The 21,883-nt window shown below is 38.5% G+C and overlaps 2 protein-coding genes across 5 annotated transcripts in view; both read right to left on the bottom strand.

Annotated features, from left to right (window-relative positions):
- The window catches only part of jbug (filamin-type immunoglobulin domains fbug), a 272,164-nt gene that overhangs the window by 110,618 nt on the left and 139,663 nt on the right, over positions 1-21,883 (bottom strand). For all 4 annotated transcript variants that reach the window (XM_072300607.1, XM_072300594.1, XM_072300598.1 and 1 more), the window contains 5 exons: positions 21,705-21,872; positions 17,571-17,717; positions 16,672-16,890; positions 4,298-4,471; positions 3,056-3,199 (listed from right to left, as the gene is read on the bottom strand). In XM_072300607.1, coding sequence (XP_072156708.1) covers positions 3,056-3,199; positions 4,298-4,471; positions 16,672-16,890; positions 17,571-17,717; positions 21,705-21,872 — 852 coding nt within the window. The remainder of the gene's footprint in view (positions 1-3,055; positions 3,200-4,297; positions 4,472-16,671; positions 16,891-17,570; positions 17,718-21,704; positions 21,873-21,883) is intronic.
- The window catches only part of LOC109042783 (GTP-binding protein Di-Ras2), a 504,879-nt gene that overhangs the window by 377,972 nt on the left and 105,024 nt on the right, over positions 1-21,883 (bottom strand). The gene's annotated exons all lie outside the window — the stretch shown is intronic.

Below are 21,883 nucleotides of genomic sequence, written 5' to 3'. Positions count from 1 at the left end.
TCAAGAAACCCTAAAATCAAATATAGCGCCCAAAATGGCCACCGAATTTACGGCTGCAACACCAATTCACCGCAGCTGTGATAAACAATACGTTCAAAATTTCGTTTTATGGGTCAAGGAGTTCGAATAGGAGATTAAATGTTTACTCCTACAAGAAATTAAGTCTCTGAATCGAAAATGGCTGCCAACATGGTGGCCATTTAGAGGTGCAGACCGGTAAATGACAATTGATATCAAGAGATTTGCGATAGCAGGGGTTTCGATAAGGGCCGTTTTTGGGCCCACACCCTGAAAGTCTTCAATATTACGATTTTTGCTTATCGGAAGTCTAAATTTTACGGAATGTATCATGATTTGGTCATTATCTGTATATTTGGGGGTCTATTGCTGGCCTAAACATCAATTTGAAGACTAATTTTGGCGAAAAATTTCGCCATTCGTATTTGACGGGCTGTGCCCGCTGTTTCAAAACGATCCCATCATTGGAGGAGCAAATTTTTCCTCAAGTATGTTTATTACGGATGTAAGATAGTCACTCTGGCCAACTTGCATTGATGGCAAACCTTGCGCTCAAAGTTAGAACAGGGTAATCATCGCAAAAATACCTGAAGAGAAAGTCTTCTCAGGAAAATCGACTTTTCTGGGGAAAAGGATGTGTGATAGAAAAATCTGACATAATATTTAAATTCAACAGTTCAATTCATAGGAATCGATGTATCACCTATTGGGGACATTTTTAAAATGTATTTTTATTACTCTTGGAGTCTGGGAAATTTAGGCTTGGGAGAATCGGCCTTACCGCAAAACTGGAGAGTGAGAGGAAAAAACCAGGGTCATATTCGGATTCAACAGCTCAAAATACATGAGTAACGCACTACCACAAGTTCAGGAAAATTTTTAAGAATAAATTGCATGCGCGACAAATGAACGTCAAATTTGCTAATTTTCCCGGGAAAAAGAAGCTTTTCTAGAAAATTTTTGAGAGACATTTTTTTCATTTTTTTGTTGAACAGTGTAATAACTCTTCCAATGAAGAGAGTGATGGTAGCAAGTTAGGAGACGCTTAAAGAGGTTCCTTTGATTGATTTTGTTTATTTTTATTAGTTGCCACTCTAAAAATACTTTCTTTTAAATGTTTTTATACATACCATACTTAAAAATATGCGTTTTTGATGTTTTGGTACCATCCACGCACAAATCGTGCAAAAACCGCTTATGTCCAATTTACTGCGGATAGTTTCATGATATAACTTGTTTCAAGTGCCGTAATTGTCCAGAATTTTATTTTTTTAACTTTATTTGAATGATAATCTACCGTTTTAATATCTATTGAATGAATTTTAAAAATATCAAACGGCTCTTAAACTTGGAGATTTTCTCGTATCATGCGAAAATCGCTAATGTCATGAGTCCTTCCTTTTTAATTACTCCGCCCCAGACAGAAGAAGAGCTGGAGGCTGTCAGGGATCCTTTTCTACGATCCACTCCTGTAATAATTAACTTCTGAAAAATTTTTAATCCCTCATTTATAAGGCTTCTACAGTTTTTTGCAGTTCTCTCTAAATTAAAGAATATGGACGTTGGTGGTTTTGGCACAAGCCAATTCAATTAAAAATCAAAATGTTAAGATTCAGGATAGATCTTGAGGAAAACCAAGAAAATAAAATCAAGATGCTATAAGTATATTATTGACTCATTGCTTACAAAAGCACAAAAACTCGAGATGAGCATAAATCAGGAAAATTTGAAGTTACTCTTTGTTTGCTTGTGCAATAAATAAAAACTACAGTAAAAAAGTAATGAATTAAGTACAATACAAAGTAACCTGTATTTGATCACACTACTCATATAAACACAGACAGAACGCTATCTATCATGGTATCATTGAATTATTGTAAACCACGTTGCCGAGAGAAAAAAAGGCTTAAAGTTGTCATTCCAAAACTGGCCCAACATAGCGCAGGCTGCTCAAAGCTTTTGATTTAAGTCAATGGATTAACCTGCGGTAAATAATACTCACTTTAACTTTTCTCTTTTAAAACTCAAATAAAATATTTTTATATTTATAGAAACATCAATTTGTGAATAATAGACCATAATTAGAATTGATGGCCTGTGTGTCCTATTATTAAAAAACTTTTTAATGGAAATAATTCTATCAGAATAATTACCTCGAGCAAAAAGACAGCTATACAAAATTAAACACAATTGACAAAAAAGAAGGAAGGGGAAAAACAGCCATCAAAGCAAAAGAGGGCTTGAGACAAAACCAATTTTACTTTTTGCCTTTTCTCTGTTTTCTTTTTTTTTTCTTAGGGAATTTTTTTTTTTTTGTTGAAAACTCATCTTTGAACAGTAGACATCCAAGAATGAATTGATCTGACAGACATGTGAGAAGACTTGATGAAAAGACAGTCAATTTCCATAGAGGTCATTGAACTTAGAGCATCTGTTTCAATTGGGACCTTTAAAGTGTCCTTCAGAACTTGTCTTTTGGCACCAAAGCTATTTTTCATAGATTCACTTGTTCACCTACTGTGCACTTTGGTATGTGCCTTGATTATTTTCAGTTTTTCGAGTTGGTGTGTTTTCGTTCTCACTGGTCCGATTTCAAACCAGAGATGTAAACTCCCCGACTCCAAATTTTCACTTTTTGCCATAATTCTTTTCGGAGATTCACTGCAGTGATTTCCATAAATTTTGCAGCTATTGACAGGTAATAATCTCTAGAAGAGATTGTTGCCATTAATTTTTGAATTATGACTCCAGACACGACATTGTAAGGGCATTCAGTGTCCCTGTGAGGGGGGGGGGGGAGGGGAGGCTGCATGACAACCAGGAAGCATAACCCCCCTGAAACTCAATAAAAAATTATTGTCCCTTACTATTGTAAAAAACTCTCATAAGAGATGGAGAAGCAAAGTGATTTCATCCTAGATTTTAAACATTGGTGATCCTATTATGGAACTTAGGCATGCAAGATTAACATGAGGAAGGAAACACAATACAGTGCACATCGAATGAGTTTAAGTGGTTCTAAATATCAAGAGACTACCTTCAACGTTTACTTCTATGTCGTCTAAGCTTCCTGCAACATTACTCATGGTGAAATATGAATCAGAGCCTAATGGAGCGCGAGATAATGCAGAGCCTGTGACAAGAGGAAAATCTCCAACCACACTGGCTATGAAAGGAGAGCCTGAAAAAAAATTAAGATATTAAAAATGATTCCACGAGAAAAAAATCAGTGCTAACATTGATAAATTCTTCAAGTATGAAAGTTAGTTGATGTACAAGTTAATTATGACATGAAGCATTAACTTTAGGCCGAAACAGCACTGATCTAGTCTCTCTTGGTGTCCATTCCTACTTCTGGGTTAGGTCAGTTGGTTCGAGACAGTGCCACTCCTCATCTTCATGTATTTTTCTGAAAAAAACGTACATACTTACACATTCTCAAATTGTTGTCCATTAAGACCATCTTAAATTAGTTGGTACACACATTGATTATCGATTCTAGTTGAAATGTAAAACTAGATACCGATTATTAACAAGCATTACCTAGCCTAAATAATGAAGAGGAAATACAGTAACCATTCCAGGAGAAAGTGGCGTGGACGTCCGGTAAAAGGTTGGCAGCAGGGAATTGAAGTGAAGATCAGAGGGTGCCATTTGCCTGATAATTAGTGGGAAGATCGGTTTCAGTGACAATTGGGATATTTGAGCAAAATTTTAAGAAAACTCAATGGGGAAGCAGCGTAATACCAGTATCCTGCCATAAATATTTTGAAATACTAGCATTGGACTCATATTTGGCGTTTCAAAAAAAGTTTAAAAGAAATCTGTTAGCAGGATGCAGATATACTATTTTCGGCCACTTTGAACTTTATCTGCCTACCGTTTAGAAACTATAATGGATAGAGTGATTTGTTGCATGATAAGGACATAAAGAATCTAATTTTTTCTCCAGATGGAAGTCTTGAAATAGCAGGATACTGGTAGTTGTCATTCAATTGAAAATTGCAGAAGTTAAAAATCAAAATATAATTATAGCCAAGGAGTAAGTGGAGTCCTAAAGTTTGAGATGCCAAAATATTCCAATATTCCAGTATTAAAATGCCCTAAACGACTTAAAATGGCCATACCTCAATAAAAATTCGTTCAACATGCTCGTTTTGGCAAGGTTATCCCATGATACTCAATTTGATGAGAATGCTTAGAGAGAGGTACTAAAATTCTCAACCTGTCTAAGGGTCCATTGAGAGACAAATGAGAGGTTTACAGTTTATTTACTCACCTGGCACAGGCTGTTTGTTGAAATGTATTGTTATAATATGATCAGTCGGTTCCACGGGAAGGAAACTTACAATGAATTTAGCATTTCCTTGCGGATGGACTTGGGTTGGAATGTTAGCTCCTCTTGCACTGATCGTTATTTCTAAGTTTCCTTCTCCAGCTTGACTTGCATCAACTAGAGGAAGAATAATCCAGACGTTCATTTGTGAAAAAAAAGGAAACTTCATTATTAAAAACAGAGCAAAGACACAGAGTGGAAAAAAGGATTAACATTAAAATTTAAAAATTATGGTGATCGATAATACAAACAGGAAATAATTTGTAAGCTAAGAATATGTATTTAACATAATAACAACTTTTATCACCAGGGTATCTACTAAAACAGGTTAACCAAAAATCAGAACTTTCACAGTACATTCCCAAGAGATTCAGACTCTCCTCAATAGAAAAATTAGGTACTTTTTCAGTACCTCCAATTGACGAAATTCGAAAAATTTCAATTTAAGTTTCGCGCTCAAATTGCGACTGAAACTGTGACGGTCTGCAGCGGTCATTCATATTCTCGCGGGGATATGCTTGGCCGTTGCATAACACTCCCCTCCCCTGGACCTTGGTTCTCGACCAGTGACCGCGGCTACCCGCCATCTTGAGCCTCAGTCTTCGCTTGCCTCTCCGCGTCACTGGCCGTCGATCAAGGTTCCCTTCCTACTCGTGTGTTTCGTTAGCCATCTTTACCTCGTGTCGAGTTTTCTTTCTTGTATTTTGAGCTGTGCCTTTTCACTGTTCTTTATTGCTCAATAAACCGTTGATTTTTCTTTCGTACTCGCTCGTCTCGTTCTTGTGTTACGTCTCCTCACCGACCGACCCTCTGAGGTGAGGCTTGCCTCGCGCACCTCATATTAGCCTAGTCAGCCGCCCTTTCCGTCTCATTTTGGTAGCAGAGCGTGGTTTAGTTTAGAAAATTCGTAATTTGTGTTTCCTTTCAGCTTGTTCTGACCCGCGATTGCGAGTTTCCTCTGCTTTAAACGTTTCCCGATCCTCATGGTGTGCCGGTGAGGTTACGTAACGTCAAGTGCGTTTCGGGCGAGGAGTAGAGTCCTCGGACTTCTTCCGAGGCAGTGTTTCTTTCTTCGCGTGTTTTTAGCTTCAAGTGAAAAGTGCCAGTGTTTCGTTAAAATTTGAGTGAATTTCGTGAATTCGTGAAGTTTCTGTGATAACGAGTTCAGTCAATCCAAGATGGCGGAACCTTGGTCGACGGGGAAACCACCTGTGATTCGGAGACGCAAGCGGGGCTCGACTCCAACATCGCGTGGAGCCTTCTGATTGGTCGGCGCGGCTGGTGCTGGTGTTGGCACCGTTGACCTCTCGGTGAAGTACAGAATGTTTTCATTTTTTGATAATCTTCTGATAACCTGTTGTTGATTTTAATTGAAATTTAAATTTCTTTCTTCTGATAACCTGTTGTTGATTCTAATTGAAATTTAAATGAATTTTAAAATCTTTAAATCTTGAATTTTAATGAAATCTTGAATCTTCTTGAATCCTTAATTATTAGAGTTGACTTCTTTTGTATTTGAATTGAACTTGCTGACCATCCTCAATTGCAAACAAGTAATTTTTGAATTCAATTTTTCGAATAATTCTTGTTCTTTCTCGTTCTTAAATTGAATTAATTATTGGATCATTAATCATCAATTATTGAATTGTTAATTATGATTGAATTAATTAGTCATTGATTCTTGAAGTATTAATTATTGTCCTCTGTTAACAGCTATTAATTTTGCTTCGTCTGATGTTCGAGATTTATTCCTGATTTTCGATTCTCATGTGATGTTCGAGATTTATTCCTGATGTTCGATATTTTGGTAACGACGCTCATCTCAATCCTGGTGTTTACCTAATTCCTGATAGCGACATGTTGATTTGTGACATCGATCCCCAGGTATCCTGAGTTGTCAGCTTCCTGACTATTGCCTTGGTATCAGTCTCGTGAGTTTGGTATTTATCTTATTATCTTTTTTTTTTATTGTTGTGAGTGTCATGTAGGTCTTTTGGTGCGAATTGATGCGCCCGTGAACAACCCCTTTTAATTTTTTTTTTATATGATATTTTGATCATTGCTTCAAAGCGTAACCATGTTTGTAATCAATCCCGTCTATCTCCTGAAGGAGATGTGCGTATACGAGTTAACTGTTCGGAATCGCGCGCCCCCCGAAGGAACTAACGCAAACGAAGTTAGAAATTTATTGCGAGTATTAAATGCAAGACATCTTGCCCCTGAACCCCAATGTATTCAACAACTGGATTTTGAAAGTGAGATCGAGACCTGCGGAAACATCCTGGATGCAATTCAACAGAAAATTGTTGATTTTAAAAATGATGATTCCAATGGAGGTTCCCTCCAAATCAAAGCTAGACTACAGCACTTATTAAATAGATATAGTAACCTGATTCTCATCACTAAAGTTGATGAAGTCGAAAAACTTAAGCAGTTAGAGGATTATTCCTCCTTAGTTAGACAAATTCTCCGAGATTTTGAAGTGTATTTAGACGGGCATCCTGATGCTACAGTGGTTAGGGCCGAGCCAACTTTAGACGAGGCAATCGGTGGCGTGCCGAGTGGTGTTAGCGTTGCATCGTCTGTCGGTTTGTCGGTTACGAGTAGCATTGAGAGCACCCAGAGAACTCATTCCATTTCTTCTCGACTGTATGATTCCTTAATCGCTGATTCCCTTTATCGTCATCCATCGTCAACCCGGTTCGGAGTCTCTAGTAGTATATCAACTCCTCGAGTGAGTAGCACAGTGTTGAGTAATCACCCAGTGAGTTGGCCTCTCGTAACCGGCAACCCAACAGTCAGTGTTATACCTGCGACCCCAACCTCAAATGTGGGACCAGCGCTCGGCGCCCCACCAATTTCCACTTCTAGCGCTGTCGATTTATTATTGTCACCGAACTACCTAAATTATTTTCCCAACGTAAATCAACCTAGTCAATGGGAGAACAATCGATTATATACTCTTCCCCAAACTTTAGCTCTTCCAGCAAATCAATTTCCTTCTGCTCTTCCAGTAAATCAATTTGCTTCTGCTCTTCCAGCGAATCAATTTGCTTCTGCTCTTCCAGCGAATCAATTTTCGTCGTCTTTTCATCCGAATCAATTTTCTTCCGGTCCTGTAGCGAGTAGTAATGCCCCCTTAGCCCATCAGTCTTTACCTTCGGCCCAACCCGAAGTATCATTTAACCAATCCAGCTTTTGCGTTCCGAGTGTGTTTGAAAAATACGCCCAAAAGACAGCTCTAGATTTAGTTTTAAAAGAATTAAAGGTAACTGATGGAACGGAACCCCATGCCTTATTAAAGGTATTAAGAAAAATGCTCGATTTGCATAGTCTCCCAGGAATGTCAGATTGTATCTTGTACTCGATTATGTTTCCCTATACGAAAGGCGGATTAAAGTACTGCCTAAAGACAGCTATCAAAGAAAAATTCTCTTTTGGCCTATTCCATTCTTTCGTACTAAACTCTCTGATCCCTCCCCAATTAAAGGATCAATTGAAAATTCAATATTATTCCAGATACCAAAAAGCAAATGAGTCATTTGCAACCTTTGTCTCTGAAATCAAGCTCGCCAATAAACTTTTGAAATTAAATTACTCTCAGCATGAAGTTATCCAGACTATTGTCCATTATTGTGCACCAGAGGATCGCGCTAGGTTTGTCTTCGCCGAAGAACCTCGCACTTACTATGAGTTACAACTACTATGCGAAAAGGTGCAAAGCTTTAAATTTGCAGAATCGGCCCGACAAACAGGCCTTGCGCCCTCCTCTGGAGCACAAGGTGAACAATCGTCTGGTAACCCAAGCGCACCCAACGATAGGAAATTCCGCCCCCAAGGACAATCGAACCAAAAGGTCCCATTTTATCAACCGAAGTATCCACCACCCAAGAGCGGTAACGCCGCCTTTGTAGCTTCAAGTGAGCAAAAACCCCAGTTTGAGAGAAAATGTTATCGTTGCGGTGACTCCTCTCACCTGATCCGCAATTGCCCCCACCCAAAAAACGAGTCAGCACAGTAAGTAAGAGTGAGACCAAACTTGCTGACGCTGTCCGTTTCGGTCTCAAACCTCAAGAGCAATTCCGGAACAGGGAGAAGGTCCTCGCAATCCCACATCTAACTCTGCCTTATCTTCCTGTGCGGTTTGGGGAACTTAATGTGCCTGCTCTCCTCGACAGTGGGTCAACGAGAAATCTAATTTCGGAACATTGTTTTAATTCCATCGAGACCAAGTTAATCGTTCGCAAGGAGACCAGTCACGTTGAGATCGCCACCGCAAAGGACGATCAAAAGTTGAAAACGTTATTTATTGTGCATTTAAGAGTTAAGGTAGATGATTTATCTTGGGTTTGTCCTTTCCTCGTAGTGCAAGATCTGCACGTTGACCTCATTTTAGGGATGGAATTCATGCGCAAAACGCATATGGTTTTTAATGCCACTGAACAGTGGGTGAGTTTCAATTTCGCATCTAAGAATGTTGTGCTGCCGATTCGTACGGCGTTTACCCCTTATACCCTCGCCAGAAAGAAACCAGATTTCGCTCAGTATGTAGATACTCAAGAAGAATCAGAACCCGACGAAGGCCCTGACTTATCCCATCTATCGAGAGAGGAAGCATTAAAGGCTTCTGCAATCCTAAGAAAACATTCGCAGGTGTTGACAAAGAAATTAGGAAAGACAAGTTTGATCTTGTATAAAATCCGTCTCAAAGACGAGACACCTGTGAGCAGTTCGCCTTTTCCGCTTTGTCCCCCGAAAATGGAGGTAACTCGAGACCTCGTCAATAAATTAGTCGAAGACGACGTTGTAGAATTATCTACCTCTAGCTATGCTTCACCTGCCTTCCCGGTGCCCAAGGGGGCAAAGGAGGACAAAAAGTGGCGACTCGTGGTAGACTACAGACGTCTCAACAAGAAAATTCAATTCGAAAACATCCCTGTACCTGATATGAAAACCGCTTTTTCCTTTTTTGGCAATGCCAGATATTTTTGTGTGATTGATCTAAACCAGGCATACCACCAAATTCCTCTAGATGAGAGATCCAAGGAAATTACCGCATTCATAGTCCCATGGAACCTATACCATTATAAACGAGTCCCATTTGGGTTGAGTGTAGGTGGATGTGTATTGACGCGCCTGATCGATAGAATATTCTCTGATTTGAAATACAAATGTTTGGTCAATTACTTAGACGACATTGTTTTATATGCAGAAACCTTTGATGAATTGATGACCGTCCTAGATGATGTTTTGTCAAGGTTACAAAAAGCTGGATTAACTATTAATCCTGCCAAATTAAAACTTGCAGTTAAGCAGTTTGTCTTTCTGGGTCATTTGGTATCCTATCGATCAGTCCAGATAGACCCATCCCGCACCCAACCCATCCGAGATTATCTTCCTCCGACAACTGTTAAGGGCATAGCCCGTTTCATCGGAATGATAGGTTTCTTTTCAAAATTTATACCAAATTTTGCTGATAAAGCAGCACCCTTAAATGCTTTACGAAGAAAGAATGTTCAGTTTGTTTGGGGACCCGAACAAAAACAAGCTTTCGAAGAATTAAAGAATGCTATTACCAACCCCCCGATCCTTGCAGTACCTCGTTTCGATGTTCCATTCATTTTGCAAACTGACGCCAGTGGGCGAGCTGTAAGTGGTGCCCTTTTACAGGAGTGTGATGGCGTGAGAATGCCTATAGCCTACTTTTCCAAACGCTTGACCGACGCTGAGGCCAAGTTTGGTACCTATGAGCAGGAATGTTTGGCTGCAATTCTCTCAATGGAACACTTCCGGCCTTATTTAGACCACCGTGAGTTTCTTTTAGAGACGGATAACCAGGCCCTGAGTTGGTTACTCGAGCATCCGAGACAACAGGGTCGCTTGGCGCGATGGGTTTTGCGTATCTCTAGTTTCCAGTATCAAGCTGTACATATTAGAGGTACAGAAAATGTAATCGCAGATGCTCTGTCTCGCATGTTCGACGACCAACCCCAGGCCGGGTTAGAAGTTAAAAAGGAAGAAATTCCAGAGCCAAAAGTGAACCTAAAAGAGAGTTGCATGTTCTCCCCAGAACTAGCTAACTTTCCTCTCGCGTTTGTCGACATCGCAGAACACCAAAAGGGTGATCCTGAGCTTGGCCCCATCATCGGCAGGCTGACAGAAAAGCAAGTTGTCAAAGGGTATTCTCTCTCCAAAGGTGTCCTGTGCTTCACCCCACCACACTGCCGTAAACCTCGAATTGTCGTACCGAGCGCATTGAAACCTATGATCTTTAAATTTTATCATGAGTCAATGTTAGGTGGTCATTTGGGATGTAGAAAAACAATTGATAAGATTCAACAGTTGTTTACCTTTAAAAATTTAGTTGCAGAAGTGCGTGAATTAGTTAAAGCATGCCACTTGTGTGCAATTAGCAAACCAAACTTGAAACAACAAGTTGGTCATTTGTCTAGTGACGTTGCCTCTTCTCCTATGGAGAAGGTTTACGTTGATTTTGTAGGCCCACTTGTTCGCTCTACTCGCGGAAACTGTTATGTAATCGTGATGACTGATGCATTTACTAAATTTTCTTGGATTTCTGCAACGAAATCATCTACTAGCGACGTTGTTATCAAAGAAATGGATCAAATTTTTAAATATTTTAGTCTTCCTCGTTCTGTAGTGAGCGATAACGCCAAATGCTTTCGTTCTAATAAAGTAAAACTTTGGTTGTTTAACCGTGGAATCCAAGCGATTTCAACATCACCTTATTATCCTAAGCCGAATCTGGCAGAAAGAGTTAATCGAAATCTAAAGAGCGCATTAATCGCGTACCATTCAAATTCCCAGAACCGATGGGATGAGGGCTTAGACTGGTTAGTCCAAGCTTTCAATTATGCTAGGCACGAAGCGCATCAGTTCACACCACACGACCTCATGTTCACTTTTCAGCCAAATACGCCTTTAGCCCTTCAATGGCATATAAATGACCTTTTACCAGAAGATCCCAAAAACGTCAAAGAGAATTGGGATAAAGCAAAGAAAAATTTGCAAGCGGCCTATAACCGCCGTAAAAAGCGATTCGATCGTGGTCGAGCAGATCACTCATTCAGAACTGGAGATCTGGTGTATTGGAAAACTCATCATTTGAGTAGTAAAATTAATAAGAAAATGGCCAAATTATCACCCCGTTTTGAAGGCCCTTACCAAATCATGAGATTTACCTCTCCTGTCTCCGTTCTGTTGTCTGATCCATCCGATGGCAAGATTGTAGTTAAGCGTGCTCACATCACGCAGCTTAAGAAGTTCCTTCCCAAAGCTTCTGATCCTGAGACCAATACCAAGGTAAACAAGCAGTCCTGAGTTAATAAGTGATTATAAGATGAGTGTCTTTACCGAAATTTCCGGCATTTCCAAATTGAATGTGTTTTCACTGAATTTTTGTTGTTGTGGAAGGTCAATTGAAATTGACTATATGATCTGTAATTTGTGATTTGTAATGAGTAAGTGAGCTCAATTAGTAATGTCCTGTGAGTTGATTTAATTTTTTTTTCTTTTCATTTTGATCATGAATCCATGGGATGAAGTTGTATGCCCCACCAAAAATTTTTTTTCTCTCTTAGTGACTGTGTCACTTTCACTTTGTGTGAATTTCGCTTAATTCGCTTAAGCTTATCTTTGAGTTTCTACCATTTTATTTTGTTAAACCCAATTGTGTCAATTTATTTTCTAATCAGTTTGGCCCTTGGTTTTGGTTTCCCAAAAGACCGGCTGATTACAAAATATAACTTTTTTTGCAGTAGGTAAATTATGAAATTAGCCAATCTTTGGCCAGAGAAGGCTATTTCAATTCTTGTCATAGCTTGTTAAACACCTTTCTGCAATTTTCTCGGAACGGACTGATCCCCCCTCACTGTGATATTAATTGTAAGCATCCCCTCCCCTTTAGTTAGTAATTTAAAACCCTGATTATGACCTATCACAAAAATTTTGTACCCTACCGAGTATGGGCCGGTAGCGAGTATAAACAAACTTCGATTGAGACTTTTACAGAATACCTTTATTCTAGGCCTGAATGGGTATTCTGCGCCTTTTTCTCTTTTATTTCATCCTTTTTGTATAATTTTTTATAATTTGTCTTAAACTTTTTCATTTTTCTTACAACTGACAGGCACAGAACAAAAATGTGATTTAAGGCTATTGTGTATTGAGTTAAACTCAACCTTTTTGTCTTGAATCGTAAATGTAAAGTAGTAATGAAATGTATGTTTTCTCTCTCCCATTTGCAAAAATTTTCTGTTGGTAACCGAAAAGGACACTCTGAGTAAAGATTGTAAGAGTGGTACCGTAAGGACCGATTTCTCCTTTTGAAAGTTTTTAATTGCAAGTTTAGTTGTTCAATAATAGGCTTGCTTCTAGATGTTAATTCTTGTTGCCTTTTTGGAGAGAGAGACAGAGAGAAACCATTCCCGTTGCTGAATATATAAATTGTAATTATTGGATTGTAAGAGTAATTGCTTAATTTTTCTAATTTTTTCCTCTTTCAAAAAATGATCCTATTTTTCCAAAAAAGTAGTTCCGTTTTCCCAAATTGAGTACTTGCTTAATTTTAAGAAATTTTTTTTTTAAAAATCGATACCATTATTCCAAAATTTCAAAATTATTCCCGAATTTCCAAATTTTTCCAAAATTTTTTTTATTAATAATAACCAAGTTTCCTATGCTCTGCCTAATTAAACAAAAATATTTTCTGTTACTAACCAAAAAGGACACTCTGAGTAAAGATTGTAGGAGTGGTACCGTAAGGTTAGAATTGTTTATTTTGAATTTTTTTTGGCAAGTTTAGTAGTTCAATAATAAACTTGCTTCTGTATAAATTTTCTACCAAGACAGAGCTAAGGAAAAACCTAATAATTATAGCTGTAATTTTGTAATGACTGTAGTTCAATGATATGTGTATCTATCTTAAATGGAAAATTTGAAGTAATTAGTAACAATTCTTGTGTTGGAATTATCTAAGTTGCCCTTTCAGTTGATTCTCTGATGAATGTTCTTGCCTACACTAAGTTATCTGAAGAGAACTTGATTCTCCTTTTTTGCCTCTAATAATGTTGAGATACAGTTGTGCTAATTTCTCCTAACATGTAGCCTCTCCCCTTGAGTTTCTCTTGGGCATGCTACCTCTGTTACTTTAACAAACTGTTTTCTTTGCTAATCTGCACTTGTCTTCGGTGTTCGGTTGACTTTCACTGAACATGTTGCCTCTCCCCTTGAGTTGATCTTGGGCATGCAACCTCTGTTCACATAGTGAACTTCACCATTTTTATTCTTAAAGGGATTCACTTGTCCTCCGGCCTGGTACCCCCGGTGTTGACACCTGATTTGTGATCTCCTCGTAATAGAAAAAGCCTCTCCCCGACCCTTCAGCTCGGGCAAGCTTTAAACACCATCTTTGCATTTTGCATTTTCCTTAGTGCTGACCTTCTTTTGCTGTCATTGAATCGTAATCCTTTCCACCCAGATAACGAAGTGTATGCAAAACCTACATCTTATTTTCGTCCTTTGTCATATTTTTGCCCAGTATTAAGAGATTTAAACTCTCTGGTATTTCTTGTGATTGTATGCGCCATTCTTTTTTTTGTTCTCGTAGCGTTAAAGATGGAACTTTAACTATTTGTAAAATTTGTAAAATTTCGCAATTTTGTAAAATTTCGTGTATAAATTCGTCGTGTAAAATTTTGTAAACGCAGACTTTTGTGGATGTACTTTAATTTCTGAATACACTTGTAATACTTCGTAGAAGTTAGATAGATCCTCAATTCATTCTTTGTCAACATCATTATCATATATAATGGTCAACATAATTACTGTATTGACTTCATAACAAATTAGGAATAGATTACCAGATTTGTATTACTTAGTTGAAATTTGATCAACCTTAATTCCTTTTTTCGCCAATATCATCACAGATTCCTTACTTATGAATCTTATTACCTATGAGTAATTACTTATTCGTACTGATTGTGAATTCCTATGTTGTAAAATCGTCAATTGTCAATTGTAAAATTGTCGTAGAAACTTGATTTGATTTGTGATTTGAAATTGAAATTGAATGTAATCTTGAATTTGAAAATTGTCAGTAATTTCTTGCGATTGTCTACTTCTGATATTGTGCCCTTCCGGCGAAACTGTTCGTCTTTTTGTTTTTGGACCCTTGGTCCCTTTTAGGAGGGGGAGGATTGTGACGGTCTGCAGCGGTCATTCATATTCTCGCGGGGATATGCTTGGCCGTTGCATAACACTCCCCTCCCCTGGACCTTGGTTCTCGACCAGTGACCGCGGCTACCCGCCATCTTGAGCCTCAGTCTTCGCTTGCCTCTCCGCGTCACTGGCCGTCGATCAAGGTTCCCTTCCTACTCGTGTGTTTCGTTAGCCATCTTTACCTCGTGTCGAGTTTTCTTTCTTGTATTTTGAGCTGTGCCTTTTCACTGTTCTTTATTGCTCAATAAACCGTTGATTTTTCTTTCGTACTCGCTCGTCTCGTTCTTGTGTTACGTCTCCTCACCGACCGACCCTCTGAGGTGAGGCTTGCCTCGCGCACCTCATATTAGCCTAGTCAGCCGCCCTTTCCGTCTCAAAACAACAAAAAAATGAAAAAAATTCCGGATCTTCAAACGGAATTTCCACACTTTTTCAGTATTTCTGGATCGCCCTTAAAAAATCAGTACTATTTCCGTAAAGTCCGGACTTAGAGACACCGTGATCACAAACAAGTCAGGTTTGGAGGTAAAACCATAATTGACTATGTCCTGGAAATATGAAAAAGCAGAAATTGAGAGTCCTGATAGTCATTGTGCAATTATATGACTTCCAATGTTAAATCTAGGTCATAATACAGTTTTCATTATGAAACGTACATTTTATTAAACAAAGCCCCAATCCATATACATTTCTATGTCACAGCCAATCTTCAAGATGGCTGCCTTGCCACCACATTGTTTAAATTCTCTGTGGCGTCGCAAGAAATGTAAATGGTTGGGTGTTAGGTGAGGATGGCAATAGATGATCATAAGAGAGGGGACACTTGGCTAATCTCGGGGCAGCAAAGGCTGTACTGGTGGGAGGCGACAGGCGGGGATTGGACTCTCAACCGGTGCATTGCTCCAGGCTTTGCTAGTCTTAAAATGTTCTTCTTGAAAATTACGTAAAAAATGGGAGAATTGGTGTAAAAGATAAAACAAAGGCAGTTGCTTTTGCTTTGGCTCATCTACAGATCGAAAGTTTTCATCCAAAAAAAGAATCACTTAAATCGGTTGTGCCATTGTCCCTAATGAACTCTGACAAAAATATGCTAAGTGTTTTAATATATGTAGTGAACGGAAGTGTATATCTCGTAAAAGGTTTGTCATAGAGAGATGATATTGGTCTCAAACTTTAAAGAAAAGTATCAGCTTTTAACCGATCTTCACGAAATTGGTCCGTTTTGACATTTTCATCCATTGTTTCTACAACAACGTGGCAAAAATGGATGAAGATTTCAAAACAGACAAATTTCGTAAAGATCGGCTAAAAGTTTATAGTATTCTCTAAATTTTGAGACCAAGATCATCTCTTTACAACCAACCATATGCCAGTTTAAAGTCTGACCCTCTCCCCCTAACTATCCGATTTCAAAAATCGTCAGTGTTCCTGACTCAGAAAGTAATCCTCCTTAAAGCCTGAAAATATTCCAGAGATCAGGCTGGTGCTGAAAATGGCCTATTTTCAATGAGATCCTCTGAACTAAAAAAATTTCTAAGATTTGTTCCTTCACTACATCTGCACTTACATTCACACAGAAACAACCTCATTTTGGAGGGAAGGTAAGTTACACTCAAGAGAAATAAAAGTTGATCAATCTAATCCACATTTGCCTGCCAAAAAGTCCAAGTTAGATTTAAAATGAGACAGGCTTTTAGGGAAACAGTGCTCTACACACAAGAGGAATTTCCTGTCATTCATAAATTTGAATTTTAGTTGAACAACAACTTCATTTGATGAGCAGAGACCTTTGCGTTCTTTGGCTTTGGATAAATTCCTGAAATAAATTCAAGCTTTTGACCCCAGAGAAATTATCTGCCTGATTTCAGCAAATGAGGAGAGCATAACAGCATTGGCCTCCTTCAAGATCACGGCCATGAAAAAAATTGGAATGAAAAAATGTAATGTTCGCAAGGTAATGCTTTAGACTTTACTTTACTGTAATATTATGGAAATTAGAGGGAGCAAAAACATTGAGAGGACAGATGCAGCATTGATCAACTCTTATCCTGTCAAACCTAGATATGATTGATACTAACCTTTGAATTGGAGAGTGCTGCCGACATGTCCTTGCGGTACAGTTCCTACAAGAACTTCCTTGGAATTATAAACTTTACTGACGAACGGAGTTCCGTAGATGGGATGAGAATTGTAATCAACTGAGATGGAATGAGGACCTACTTCTGTAGGTGTAAATTCTGCTATAAAGCCAGAATGAACATTGCCACTCACCTTCACTGGCAACTCATGCGTTGGACCTGTAATAATGACAACTTTATTGACACAAGCATTTCCGAGAAAAATACAAAATTTGTAATGAGCACAGGATAATTGTGAATAGGTCTTGGAAAACTTACCATTCTTTGAGAGTTTACAGCAAAAAAATATTTAACCAAAGATATTATTTTACATAACTTTCAGAGAGAAAAAAATTTCATAGGGTGTCGAAGGAAGTCGGAAAATTCAGAGGCGGTAACTTTGTAAAACTAATAGAAAGGAGCAAGAGTGCAGCGAAACAAAATATAACTTTACCTTCTCTTCTCTTTCGCTTAATGGGGAGTATAGTTAAAAATCACTCATCGGCCCACCCTGGATTCGTGCAACTTCTCGCTGTCTTGCTCATTAAAGGATTTTTTATGAATTGAAACAAGATTTGGCCAATTTTGGACCTAATCCCAATATAATAGTGGCCTAGACATGAGTCTGAGGAGCAGTTTTGGCAATAAATGCGGGTTTTTCAGCGATAAGCAGACTATTTTCAGACTGACCCTGTGCAAGTGAAGAAACATTCTTTGAGAATGTTCATGAGAGATTTAAGAGGGTCAATAAGGTCAATCATAATAAAAAAACTAACCATTGTGCATGTAGTTAATAAAATTTGTTTAAATTTTAAGAAGAATATTCAAAAACGAAAAGATGAAAATAAAAAAGGGCTTACTAGTGACAGCGACTGAAAGTTCAGCTGAGCCAGAATTGTCAACATTCATGTGAAATTTGGCAACTTGATTTACTGGGATCAATTCAAGGCAACTAAAATCAACGCTGACTCGGCTGGTATCCGATATTGCGCAAACAAATGGGCAACCTAAAAAAAGAAGAAATGGATTGGAGAACATTTATACACAATGGGAGGGGATAAAATAATAATAATTACAGCTTTACAGAAATACACGATAATATAAGGTCTGTTCCATTAGAAATCGGATTTTGGTGAAAACTAGCCCATTGTGCAACCGAACTACAGGGTGTCTACTGACACTTAAAAAAAAGTTATGTACGTTTTATGTATAGAAAAAAATTATGTATTTTTTATGTATGACCCCGAGAAAAGTAGCACATTTTCTCCACTTACTTTTTTACTGGCCGTTTGTGCAATTACAAAGTTGCTCAGCGCTTACTGCTAACTTGTCGCACTTTTAAGGCAATTAATTTTTTAAACTGATCATGATCTCATTATGAGGACTAGAAACAGGTTTCTATAAAAACTGATTACGTTGTAAATAAAATGCAGTTCTTTTTGCAGTAAAAAGGGGGGAGGAGCATTCAAATGTCTTAACTTTCAAGATTATACTTTAAGAAATTTACAAAATCCAAACAAACTCTTCTTTTAGTAAAAGAAAAAAAAAATAGTTGGGAAAGAATATAATCCCTGATTTTCATGAAGCACGAAAAAGGATGAGCAGGTTACGCTGTGACGTGGATAAAAAATAAACATGATACACTTCACCAAGCATCGAGCCCACCCAACGCGGCACACCATGCATCGTCGCGGACCAATCAGAGCTCATCACTCACTGTATCATGCAAGGCACTCTGGTGGCGTAAAGCGGAGCTAAATCTACACAATTCAAACGAGCACGCTCTGTCCGCCGCGCGCAGACTTGTGCGCACCATACTCAAAATACGTACTTTCGGAAAAAAATACGTATTTTTAACGCATTTTACGTACCGACCCGTTAATTTGTGTACATTTTACGTATTTACGAGTATTTACGAGTATTTACGTACGTTTACGTATCAGTAGACACCCTGGAATGAAGTTTCCTTGGACTATCTTGATAGCTGATAACATACTGAAGAACGCTAGATTCACAGCAACATTGCCAGGTTTTGGTATAAACTCCGGATATTTTACATGAGTTTTAATGGAGGTAAGCGGTGATTTGTCAGAATCATCTGGCAACGGTGATTCACAGATTTTGTTTATTTTGATCAGTGTCCATTCTGTGTCACCTCGAATGTGAGTAAGTCAGGTACGTTCTGCGATTTTCATCATGCGATCACTGATGGAGCAAAGATTTAACAATAAATTTTGTTTTAAACTCGATATATACCTTGTATCGAAACTTTTGGTATGCTAAGTAAAGTTTATCAAGATCATTGTATGAGTTGTTCTCACTTTTTTGAGTGGGTTTAAACGATACAAAACTGGTAAGAAATCCGTAGAAGATGAGGAGCACGGGAATCGACCATCAACGGCAACTGATATTTGCCACGTCGAAGAAGTGTAGGCAAAAGTGCTCAAAAATGATCGTTTCAAGCTTGCTGAACAGTGTAATATTTCTGAAGGCTCTGTACATACAATTTTGATAGAATGTGTGGACAAGCATCGAGATTCAGGTACACTTGCCCCTTGATTGTTGTCCGTTGAACAAAAATCTAACCGAATGTCAATTTCCCTTCAGCTGCTTTCACGTTCTAAAAATGATCCTACATTTTTGGATAGGATAATTTTTGGTGACAAAACTTGAGTGTATGGCTACGATATGGAGACTATACTCCAAACATCCTTGTGGGTTGAAAAAGGTACAGCAAGACCGAAAAAAGAGAGAAAAGTTCAGTCAAACATAAAAATAGAAGAACACCCATGAGGTTGCCTTCCTTCAAGTCACATACCAACGAAGCTAATTAGGATTTTTCAAATTTGTGAAAGTAGCGTTTTTAAATATATTTCCAGCTATTAGAAAAGTCCAAGAAGCCTAATTCGGACGTTGTTGGCTAGTTATCACCAAAATCCGGTTTCTAATCTAAGAGACCTTGTAGGAATCACCTCTCATTCTTTCTTGGAATATCTGGAGCAGCTCCACCTCTGTAAAGAGGTTCACACTCGAAGTCAGAAAGCTGTGATCCTGCACACCTGAAATATCACTAGATCATTCCTAAGCTCAGGGCAGTGGCTGAGAAATGTACTTATACACTAGTTTACGATGTATGTCTTTTTAAATTATTATTTTTAATTGTATGACTAACTTACTATGGTAGTTTAGGCACTAAATGTATTTTAAGGGTTTAACAACTCTCAACTTTTAACAATTTAACAGGCTCTAGGATTAAAAGACTAGACAACAGCCTGTCTTTTAATCAGTTTTAATCCAAAAAATTATTTTTGAGAAGGAAAAATAGTAATAATAATTATAATATGAAAAACATCGGGGGCATTCAGTTTTAAATTAAAGGCCATTTCAAAATTCCAACAGAGGAATAAGATAATTTAAGGGCTCAATTGATACAGTTGAAGAGGTGGTGGTGGTGGTACAGCACGGCCATGCTCTCATTGTATTGAACGCTTGCTTCAATTTATCACTAAGGAATGAGGAATAGCAAAAGGGGTACGTGCAAAACAGGCCATTTCACGCACATGGAGGATACCATTGAAACTTGCCCTATTCATTCATCTAACAATGCCTCATGTTTTCCCTAAGTTTCAAGTCTCCAAAATATTTTGGGGGGAAGTGGCGGGAGGTCAAAGTTGAAAATCCGCTAAATTTTCGCGAATTTGTTACTCAAAAACTACTAAATATTTCAAAACGCTGTTTAAACGAGCGTTTTCAGCGTGAAAAGAGCTTTCAGAAAATGTATAATATCATAGGGTTTCGTCGACTTAAACTCGAGTTATCGCCTCCGAAGCGCCGGAACGCTATTAAATGACCCGCTTTTTTGTCACGTTCGGACCGATCCCCAAAATACTCCATTTTTAATTTCTTTGAAAAGCTGATATGTTGTTCCTGACTCTCTATGGCATCTATATGTCTTTACCGTATCCTGGGGAAACGTTTTGTTCGCGAGTTATAAGCGCGGAAAGGAGCGAAGGTCGGGAAAATTGGCTATTTTAAACTGCGCGCGGTGACGGATCAGGAGACATGTGGCAACAATGCGAGGTAGGCAGAGGAGTGTGATTCGCCGAACTGAGCAGGAGGGGGCGTTCTCTAGAGTCCCTTTATACTGAGAGTCAAGACAATGCGAATCCATTTCTGATTGGTTAGCCGGATTTTAGGCCTTCACAGTGTCACAAACGGGAATAAAGATTACATTTTCACCAATTGCAAAGATTATAATCTGGAATGGACCGAGGAATTTCGGGTTCGACAAGGAACAAACGGAATGAGAGAAGGAACGGAGAAAGGAATGTAAGAATGAGCCGATCAAAGATTACGAAAAACGTTCAATTTGTGTAATCTTTATTCCCGTTTGTGACTCCATGAGGGGTGTTGTCTTGACTCTCAGTATAAAGGGACTATAGCGTTCTCCTTCTAACCCATGCGACGCGCGCAGTTCAAAATAGCCGATGCTCCTTTCCGCGCTTATAACTCGCGAATAAAACATTTCCCCAGGATACGGTAAAGACATATAGGTGCCATAGAGAGTCAGGAACAACATATCAGCTTTTCAAAGAAATTAAAAATGGAGTGTTTTGGGGATCGGCCCGAACGTGACAAAAAAGCGGGTCATTTTATAGGGTTCCGGCGTTTTTGAGGCGATAACACGAGTTTAAGTCGACAAAACCCAATGATATTATACATTTTCTGAAAGCTCTTTTCATGCTAAAAACGCTCGTTTAAACCGCGTTTTGAAATATTTAGTAGTTTTTGAGTAAAAAATTCGCGAAAATTTAGCGGATTTTCAATTTTGACCCCCCGCCACTTCCCCCAAAAATTGTTTGGGGACTTGAAACTTTGGGAAAACATGAGGCATTGTTAGATGAATGAATAGGGCAAGTTTCAATGGTATCCGACACGAGCGTGAAATGGCCCGTTTTGCACGTACCCCTTTTTAAAAAAAGTGAGAATCTTACCACTGACAGTTTCTCCATTAAATTTAATGTCTATCAAATGAGGTTTGTTGTGTTCTGGTGTGAAACTGACAAGGCATCTTCCTCCTCCCACCACAGTGACGTGATTTGGCACCTCTCCTTCATTGATTGAGATTTCTAGCTGACCCTCACCGGCTTGTGATGCATCCACTTAAAAAGAA

This window comes from Bemisia tabaci, chromosome 1, assembly GCF_918797505.1.
Source record: "Bemisia tabaci chromosome 1, PGI_BMITA_v3".
Classification (NCBI taxonomy): Eukaryota; Metazoa; Arthropoda; class Insecta; order Hemiptera; family Aleyrodidae; genus Bemisia; species Bemisia tabaci.
This window is presented reverse-complemented; position numbering and strand designations above follow the sequence as displayed.